Source organism: Camelus ferus, chromosome X, assembly GCF_009834535.1.
Source record: "Camelus ferus isolate YT-003-E chromosome X, BCGSAC_Cfer_1.0, whole genome shotgun sequence".
Taxonomy (NCBI): domain Eukaryota; kingdom Metazoa; phylum Chordata; class Mammalia; order Artiodactyla; family Camelidae; genus Camelus; species Camelus ferus.
This window is the reverse complement of record NC_045732.1, coordinates 93,312,312-93,322,650: the sequence shown is the minus strand read 5'-3', so window position 1 is coordinate 93,322,650 and position 10,339 is coordinate 93,312,312. Positions and strand designations below refer to the sequence as shown.

At 41.9% G+C, this 10,339-nt stretch overlaps 1 protein-coding gene across 1 annotated transcript; it reads right to left on the bottom strand.

Annotated features, from left to right (window-relative positions):
• Window positions 1–3,032: 3,032 nt before the first annotated feature.
• On the bottom strand, window positions 3,033–10,095 carry LOC116662112 (rhox homeobox family member 1-like). The gene is made up of 3 exons (XM_032475410.1): window positions 9,638–10,095; window positions 6,314–6,359; window positions 3,033–3,282 (listed from the first exon to the last, which is right to left on the bottom strand). Exons 1-3 carry the CDS (start codon window positions 10,027–10,029, stop codon window positions 3,166–3,168), a joined length of 555 nt encoding a protein of 184 aa, XP_032331301.1. The 5' UTR covers window positions 10,030–10,095; the 3' UTR covers window positions 3,033–3,165.
• Between the last annotated feature and the right edge of the window lie 244 nt (window positions 10,096–10,339).

The following is a 10,339-nucleotide window of genomic DNA, read 5'->3' as shown; positions in this document are numbered from 1 at the left end:
TGATGAACATTGTCTCATTTGCCAAAGATGATCTTGTGTGAGTTCCACACTTAGCAGCACTGTTTACAATAGCCAAGACACGGACAGAGGTCCATTGATAGATGACTGGATAAAGAAGTTGTGGTATATTTATACAATGAAATACTACTCAGCCATAAAAAAGAATAGAATAATGCCATTTGCAGCAACATGGATGGATCTAGAGATCGTCATTCTAAGTGCAGTAAGCCAGAAAGAGAAAGAAAAATACCACATGATATCACTTATACGTGGAATTTAAAAAAAAAGACACAAGTGAACTTATTTAAAAATGGAAACAGACTCACAGACATAGAAAACAAACTTATGGGTACTAAGGGGGAAAGGGGTTGGGAAGGGAAAAATTGGGAGCTCAAGATTTGCAGATATTAACTACTATATATAAAATAGGTAAACAACAAATTTCTGCTGTATAGCACAGGGAACTATATTCAGTATCTTGTAGTAACCTATAATGGTAAAGAATATGAAAATGAATATATGTATGTATATGCATGACTGAACCATGCTGTACACCAGAAATTGACACAGCATTGTAAACTGACTGTACTTCAATTTAAAAAACGTATGCTAAGTTCATTAACTTGAAATGCCTGGTTTTCTTTAACAGTGATCTTTTGATGTTCCAACTACCTGGTTTTTGTTGCAAAACTCCTATATATCCTGGCTCCTCTGTTACCTCTTCAGAGCAGTCCCTCAGAGCGATCTGAGAGGCTGTCTTCTGGGTTAAGTCCTCAGTTTTGTCTGCCAAATAAAACACAATTCTCAACTTTCAGGTTGTGCATTTTTTTAGTCAACAAGAAATCTTCCTACTTAATTTGATCACCAACCTTACTATTTTGAAAGTTCACTGGCATGTGTTCTTCACTGTGAAAAACTTTAGAAAGCAAGACTATATCCAGAACTAGTAGATGACTGTTAATAGGCTGAATCTACTGCCCTCCTTACAAGACTGTGCTTATAACTCTTTAGCAAAAACTAACATCTGCAAAGACAACCTACCTCAGGTCTCAAATACCTCAGGTATTTGTTGGTAGCCAGTTTCTAAAGATCTTTTTTTTTATAAATCAAAGTTATTTCATTGTGTCAGAATAATTACTTTCTGATCTCTGTCTTGGAGATATTTGAAATGTACTTTGAGAGAAGTTCTCTTTGGGGCACGAATTAATTTGGGGAATTAATTTTAGAAGACCTCTTTGCAAACCTAGACTAAGGGTAAATTCTTATCTATAGCAATGTATTGTTTATTTCTTATGCATCATGCCACCACTCCGCCTTAATACATCTGGCATCTGAAAGAAGTAGAGACACGTTTAGAAAAAGAGCGTATATGATGAAGACACCAGCCACTTCCAGGAAAGATACTCACTTTTGTTTGTTTCATCTGGGCAGCCTGAGCATGAAAAAAGAATGTTCTTTGTTAGTGTGCGTCAGACTGTATGCGAGGGTTAACTGGGCGATTGTGCTGAGTGTGCTCTGGCTTACAGTCTCAGGCTGGAAAGGCTAAAAGTGGCCCTGTCCGCCGTGACAAGGGCAGAGAAGGGGTCAGGACTGGGTCTGACGGTGTCCTGGAGCTTATTTGTATGGGCCCTGGAGTTCTCAGGGTCCTTAAAGCACTGAGAAACCTAATGTTTAAAAGAGGACAGTGGTCAACACTAGAAAATAAGAATTTCTGGTTTCAAAATCATCTGGTGAGCATGGCAGTGGGCCCACATGGGAACATTCTTGAATTTTTCTCACTCCCAACAAGGCCTGTGGTCTCTGGGGAGCAGTAATTCCTTCCCTCTGCGGAAGCCTGACGTTTCGACCACTTTGCTGACATTTGGCACCCACAGGTGAGAAAAGTGGGAAGAATGAATAAAAATTAGCAGACGCTATGGCAAAGAGTGTTCACTTTCCCCAGAAAATAGAGCCTCCTTCACTCTGGGAACATATAAGCGCCATGAAACTGGTCCTTAACTCCCATGAGAGGAAATTCTGACGTAACCATGGTATCTTATCTGCAGTTATTGCAATCTTTAATCACTTTTAACATAAAACTCCGTCAAAGAAGCCTCACGTTGCTAAAGATTACTCAACAACAAAGGTTCAACTGAGAAGAACTTAATGCTTTTGAAAAAGTAGGCCTGGCTCTTCACTCTCCTAAGCTTTTTTTCCCCCCACCCTGGTAGTGTCACACAAAGACAGCGCCAACAAAGCAGAGGTATGACCACGTCGTTTCAGTGAGTGACCCTTCTGGAGCACTGCTTGGAAGAAAATCTCCTTATTCTTGCTTGGTCCCCTTTTAGTGTTTAACAGCAGCAATTGGGGTTCTCTCAAGGCTGTCAAAGGTGACAAAATACATGTGAAGGAGTGATAGCTTCTGAGCTGGGGAAGGAGCTCAGAATATGCTTCCCTGGGCTGGTGGGAGGAGGGGAGAAAAGGGAGAAGAGCCTCTTTCTGGCCTCAGTGGGGTCTCTTCTCATGTTTTTTTTCTTTTTTTTACTCACTGGTTTTTTGAAGAGCAGAACCTCTGGGCCAGAGTGGCTCCTCATCCCCAGTCTCCTCCCCAAAGAGAGAGGACAGTGAAAAGAATTTGGAGTACACTGGATGAACGTTCGGCTGCCACCTTCTCCTGAATCCCTGCAAGCAGCCTCTTAAGGAAGATTCCCTTAGAGTCCAGTGTTCAGCCTGAACTTGTCAGCCTGAACGGAGCTCATCCCTGTCTGGAAACACACTGTTCCCTAGTAGGGACTCACTCTGCCCAATCTTGAGTATGGATGTGGTCCCAAAGGGCAGGGTAGGGGTGAGGATGGGGTGATGGGAATGTATGGGTCAGTGCAAACCCACCATGGGCACCTGGAAACTTCTGTGAAGTACAGGACCTACTGACAGTGATTCAGGGATGTCACCTCATGAAAGGAGGCCTCCTTGTCATTCTGTTTAAATGGCATTTCCTTAAGAATTTCCATACATATCCCGCTTGCCCCATTTGACAAATGAAGACAAATATATTGAGAATTTGTCTCTTTATTCATAATACAACTACAGAGGAGGTATGGGTGGCATGGGCTGCGTGGGCAGCCTAGGTGTCAGTGGTACGAGAAGAATCCATCTCCAATCTGGCTCCTGAACGATGATGGTCTTTTAGGGCCCTTCCTGCGTTATGATGACAAGGTAGTCCAGGTTTGCAGGTGGTGCATCTTGACGCATTGCTGCTCTCACATTTCTCCTATACTTGGCCCGCCTGTTCTTAAACCAAACCTACAATCAGAAGGGAAAAGGAATTGGTTTAGTATATTGAACAGTTAATGTTATCATACAAAAAACCAGCATGCAACTTTATATGCCATTGAGATTTTAAACTGCGTCAGGAGAAGCTATTGCCTTCTTGCTAAACTCGGGACCTAAGTTATCACCACACCGCCTCCCTTCTGTGTGCCAAGTTCTGGTATAGGCTTATTCCTTTGCCTCTCTCCTCCCACTTTCAGTATTCTACTGTTTTTTCCCCGGTATTGGATGTGGGTTTAGCTTATGAGTTGCTGTACCAGGTCCTTGCTGTTGATATAGTGCCTGGTAACAGGATAAAGAAAGATCTGTATTTTGACGGCTGGTCATCAGCCATCTGGCTGCCTCCTGCCCCCTCATCATGAGGGATAGGGTCACCTTGTTTGTGGGGGGATTTTGGCATGGTAAATAGTGGGCCCTAGTTAAAGTCATATTGAGGGGAATGGCTCCCTATTTGAGAAAAGTCTATCTTCAGTGTGAAGTAAATAATTGGAAGAAGGAACCTGTTGGGTTTTTAGACAGAAGATTTCCTTCAAGGATGACTAAGGGGTCACTCATCCTCTGAAACCCCTTAGGAGTTAAAGAGGTGGTTTGGCAGGGGGCCTAGGGGGCTGAGACTTGTCTCACTGGGACGTGAGAGTCACTGAAGCTCTGGACACTGCCTTGACATTTTAGCCTGGAGTGTTAAGGAAAGCTGAGGCCAGCTCGACCCAAGTTAACAAAGACTCTAAAAAATCTCTAGCCACCCAAGGGTCCAGAGAAAGAGGCATACCATCGTCACCAGTGTCAATTCTGCATGCTCCGACCTGCCCCACCCTACAAACCTTCCTGGGCTCAGGACCAGGTCAGCTCACTCTGCTCTGGCTACAGTTCCAGGATCCTGGATCGGAGCCGCTGTTGTCCAGCATGGCAGGTTATCCTAGGCGCTGCTACTCAACCAGGAGGTCCCAATCCCATCCCTTATTCTTAAGGCAAGAAGGTGGAACAGGCATTTTAGGAAGATAGTCAACAACAGTGAGGGTAAGGGGTCCTAAAATGGCTCCTCCCTCAATATCTGCCAACTATTTTTGCAAACAAACAAAACTGTCAGTTAGACTTCACTATCTTCTCAGTGTCCTAGTTAATGGGGTTGACGCTGTATTTAAATCCTTTTGAAAGTTTCCAAACTGCAAATTTTAAGTGGCACAAAGGGCCTTCTCTCCCTGCCTGAGACCTCATTATCGTTCTCCCATCTTAGGATTTGCAGTCTAAACAAGGCCAGTGTAATAGAGCTCATTTTGAGGGGAGCCAAATGTACCAGTGGTCAAATGTCCATGAACATAACCAAAGCTCAGGGCTGGCCGTGGTGTGGGCTCACACTAGGTCCGTATTTCCAATACTGGCTTCATGAAACAGCTCTATTTGCAAAAGAAAGGTGGAAAACTGTGTATTACGTTTCTTGTGGAAAATTCACTCTGTAGGGTTTGGAAATAGATGAGAACACTAAGTTTTTTCTTATGGCTCATATTCTCTTCAGAATGCCACTGAGAGGGGACCATTGAAAACCAGGGAGTGGGGAAAGAAAGTCACTAGCCCTTACTTTTTTTTTTTCCTTTGCATGAGCCTTGCAAGCCTGAGAAGGTGCTCCTAAGCCCTCCTAATTTTTCCAACTTGAGCCAGGCCTGTGAGCCCCGCCTGCGGTGTCAGGATGCCGGTACTCAAGGGCCTGCTTTGCTGGGCTTCTTCTCAGACACGCTGGCCACCAGCCCTGCAACTGCCTTCCATGACCGCGCTGGCTCCCACGCCCACTCCGTGGCCACGCTAATCAGTTCATCATGATTTTCTTTTCTTTTGGGGGCACATATCACTTTGATACAAATTATGGTTTTCTTTGGTCACATTTTGAAACCAAGACCTACAAATTAGTCATCACTGCCTGAGGGAATGAAAAGTAGTTGAATTTAACATAGCTAGGAATCTACCCTGAAATGAGGGCCACCCACACCTCACCAAACAAATTCCATAAAACTCACCTCTTCAAAATAGTACCACCCAAATGGAAAACAAAGTCCTTAGATGTTAGAAATTCCTCAAGAGAATATTCACTTACGCATTTAGTAGATTCATAATGTTGAATTGGTGTAGTATCTGTAAGGCCTATTTTAACTATATGTAATTCTTCTCTAACCTTTCCATTCTTCTTAGGTCAATTAATATTAACTCAATATTATTCTTTTGCTATTTCATTTTTTAGACAAATTTCCAAAGCTTGAAAACGTGCACCTGCCATTCTCACCATAAAGACTATTCTAGCAATGTTTTTCAGGTTGACACATCAAAGCATCCTAGAAAATTAAAACTGAGGGCCGCCACTCTCTCCAGTACCTTACCAAACACTTAAAAACAAAAGGAGGACCAGGCAAGTGGACTTTTAAGCTCTCTTCCCCATCAGTCTCAGCTTAACTAAACATACATTAGTTACCCATACAGTGTGTTCTGTGGATAAGTTATTCCCTCACCCCAATATTTATAAATTCACTCATTTAGCTAAGAGTTTACACCTGCCTTCAAGTAATTTGATACAACTGAACTCTCTTAAAACCTGTTCCTCTGTGCAGTCACTTGAATACTTCCAAAGTCAGGCTGAGCCCCAACATGACTCCACACAAAAGTGCTCCCTAAAGGATGCCAGTGTTAGAAGGAGCTGAACTTTATTGAATATACACATATACATGTATATAGATGAACATATCTATATGTTTGTAAAAAATATATATATATATTTAATTCTGTACATAGACTAGGAAAAGCAGTTCATTTTTTCCTTTTCCTTTAAGAAATCATGCTTCCTCTGGTAATGGGAAATATCTTTAAGTTGGAGCTTACTATCCACAAAGATGACTAAAGTCAAAACTTATTTGCCAACAATAAAAAGATAACTTAAGAATGTCCAGGACAAGTTGTTGAGGTCCTAAGGTAGGTTTTAGAATGGCTGCCCTGCCAAGTCACTTTTTCGGGGTTTACTGACCTGCACCCTGGTTTCGGTCACATCTATGCGTCTTGCAAGCTCCCTTCTGAGGAGAGAAAACCACAAATGTTTAGTATTTGGAGTTATGGATACAATGAACTGTATGGATATATGTTTTATGTTTGTTTTAAAATTTGTACTCTCTCTTCAAGATCCCTCTTAAACTTTTCCATGATTCCCAGCTCCAGGCTTGCTTTATAGATGGTTTTTCCTCAAAATTTAAGGTAGCATCAACAACTCAGTAGTCAAGAGAAATAATTTTAACGCACTATTAAAAAAATAAAAATGCAAAAAATCAATGATGAACATTATCAACGTTTTAAATAAAAAAGGATCCAGCATTGCAGCTACAGAACAGTACCTTATTTGCCTTACCCTAATTCCAATAAAATTTACAAAAACAGACCACTAGCACAGACAGTAAAAGAAAAAATAGATAAACTGGGCTACACCAAAATTTAAAACTTCTCTGCATTAAAGGACACAATCAATACAGTGAAAAGGCAACCCGTGGAATGGGAGAAAATATTTTCAAGTCATATATCTGATAAGGGATTAAAATCTAGAATATATTGAGAACTCCTTCAACTCAATAACAAATAAACAAACACCCAGATTTTAAAATGGACAAAGGACTTGAAGAGACATTTCTCCAAAGGTGATATACACATGGCCATTGAGCACATGAAAAGATGCTCCATATCACTAATTAACCATTAAGGAAATGCAAATCAAAACTGCACTGATACCACCCCATCCCATTAGGATGGCTACTATCAAAAAACCAGAAAATAAATGTTGACAAGGATGTGGAGAAACTGGAACATTTGTGCAATGTTGGTGGGAATATAAAACGGTGCAGCTTATGAGGTTGTTTTTGGGTGATGAAAGTATTCTAAAATTGATTATGGTGATGGTTGCACAACATTATACCTACCAAAACCCAGTGAATGTTACACTACAAATGATGAATTTTATGATATATAAATTCTCAATAAAAAAAGGAAGTTTAGCATCCCCTAAAATAACTTACCATATGACCCAGGAATCCCACTCCTGGGCATATATACAGAAGGAACCCTACTTCAAAATGACACCTGCACCCCAATGTTCATAGCTGCACTATTTACAATAGCCAAGACATGGAAACAGCCTAAAAGTCCATCAACAGATGACTGGATAAAGAAGATGTGGTATATTTATACAATGGAATACTATTCAGCCATAAAAACCGACAACATAACGCCATTTGCAGCAACATGGATGCTCCTGGAGAATGTCATTCTAAGTGAAGTAAGCCAGAAAGAGAAAGAAAAATACCATGTGAGATCGCTCATATGTGTAATCTGAAAAAAAACAATATAAATACAAAACAGAAACAGACTCATAGACATAGAATACAAACTTGTGGTTGCCAAGGGGGCGGAGGGTGGGAAAGGATAGACTGGGATTTCAAAATTGTAGAATGGATAAACAAGATTATACTGTGTAGCACAGGGAAATATATACAAGATCTTATGGTAGCTCACAGAGAAAAAAATGTGACAATGAATATATGTATGTTCATGTATAACTGAAAAATTGTGCTCTACACTGGAATTTGATACAACATTGTAAAATGATTATAAATCAATAAAAAATGTTTAAAAAAATAAAGCTAGGGCATTAAAATAAAAAAAATTTAAAAAATAAACGGTGCAGCTGCTAGGGAAAATACAAAAGCAGTTTATAAAAAAAACCCCATAGAATTACCATATGATCCAGCAATTCTGGGTCTTGGAAAAATATTTGTACACCCATGTTCATAGCAGTGCTATTTACAACAGCCAAAAAGTGGACATAAATGAAGTGCCCATTAATAAATGAATGGATAAACAAAATATGGTATATGCAAGCAAGGAATTATTATTCAGCCTTAAAAAGGAAGGAAATTCTGATATTTGCTACCAAATGGAGGAATATTGAAGATTGTGTGCTAAGTGAAGCAAGCCAGTCACAAAAAGACAAATACTGCCTGATTCCACTTCTATAAGGTACTTTTAGGAGACTAAAAGAAAAGTGGTTACCAGGGGCTGGGGGGAGGAGAGAATGGGCTATTACTGTGTAATGGGTATAGAGTTTCAGTTTTGCAAAATGAAAAGAGTTCTGGAGATGGATGGTGGTGATAGTTGCACAATAAGAATGTACTTAGTACCACTGAAGTGTACACTTACAAATGGTTATGACAGTAAATTTTATGTTATGTGTATTTTACCACAATAAAGATTGAGAAAAAAATTAGTCTTATAAAGCATAAACTGGGCAAAGGACCTGAATAAGCACATGAAAAGATGCTCAACATCACTAATCAATAGGGAAATGCAAATCAAAATCACAATGAGATATCACTTCACATTCATTAAGATGGCCCATACAAAAACAAAAACAACAACAACAACAAAAAAAAAACCCAGAGAAACAGAAGTATAGGCAAGAATGTGGGGAAATTAGAATCCTTGTCCACTGCTAATGGGAATGTAAAATGGTGCAGCCACTATGGAAAAGAGTAGAACAGTAGCTTAAAAAACTAAAATCAGAATTACCATATGATCCCGCAATTCTACTACTTCTGGATATATACCCAGAATAAGTGAAAACAGTGACTTCTATTTGCAAGCCCATGCTCATAGCAGCATTATTCACGATAGCCAAAATAAATAATAAATGAACAGATACACTGCAATATTTGTGTATAATGAAGTATTATTCAGCCCTAAAAAGGAAGGAAATGGTGACGCATGCTACAACATAAATGAACGCTGAGGACATACCAAGTGAAATAAACCAGTCACGAAAAGGCGAACACTGTACAATTCCACTTACAGGAGGCACCCAGAGTAGTCAAATTCATAGAAAGTAGAAAAGTGGTTCCTAGGAGCTTGCGAGGGGGAGGGTAGTGACTTGTCTTCCGCACAGAGTTTTAGTTTTGCAAGATGAAAAAGTTTTGGAGATTGGTTGCCCAACAATATTAATGTCCTTAAAACTACTGAACTGTGCACTTAAAAATGTTACAACAGTGTATCTTCTGTTTATGGATATTTTACCACGATAAAAAAAAATGACCACCAATCACTTTCCAGACTTGATCCACGTAACTACTATATGAAAATATTCCGTTTGATATACAGAAGGCATTCTACCCATCCCCCCCTCCCGCCCCACATCCTGGGGCACAGGTGGCTTCGGCAGCTTGGACGGGGGAGGAGGCCGGGCGAAGAGACAAGTGCGCTTGGAATTGAGCCAGAACCCGCTGGAGACCCGGGCGCCCCCCGAGCACCCACGTACCTGGTAAGTATGTCCGGGTACTGGGTGCGCTGGAAAAGGCCTTCCAGCTCCTGCAGCTGCGACTGAGTGAAGTTATGGCGCTGGACGCGACGTCGCTGCGGGTTTCTGGGCCGTGGGGCTTCGGCAGCAGCCGCCGCCTGGCGTGGCTCCTCGGGAGGCCGCTGCTCGGGCTCCTGGCCACCACCGCCGCCCTCGAGGTTCCCGTAGCCTTCTTGGTGCATGGTGCCCTCACGGTTCATGAGGTCCGCAAAGCCCAGATCTCCTCCCTCCACGTGGTATTCTTGGGCTGTTGGCGCTGGCGCTGGTCCCCGCACAGATTCGAATCTGATTTCCACTCCGTGCACCCCCAGGCAGAAGTAGCCATAGGTCTGGACCCTGCGCGGAGGTTCCATGGCCTGTGCCTCCACAAGCTCGGCTGTTTGCAAAGAGAGCTGCGGCAGAGGCTGGCGCTCTCTCTGGTGTTTGGCACCGGTTAGAACCGTCTCAGATAGGTTGAAACCCTACACGCTCCGCTTTGGACTATTGCTATTGGCTTGCTTTTTACCGCCAGTCGCGGGGGGTGGGACTTGCTTAGGTGCGCAAGCGGCGGGGTGTGGCCAGAAAGTAGAGGCGCTCTAGGAAAGCGAGGTGCTGGTGGGGGCATGGGTGTCTGCGGGATCCGGGCTCTGGTTTGCAGTTCACAACTCCTCACTCGAGCAGAGT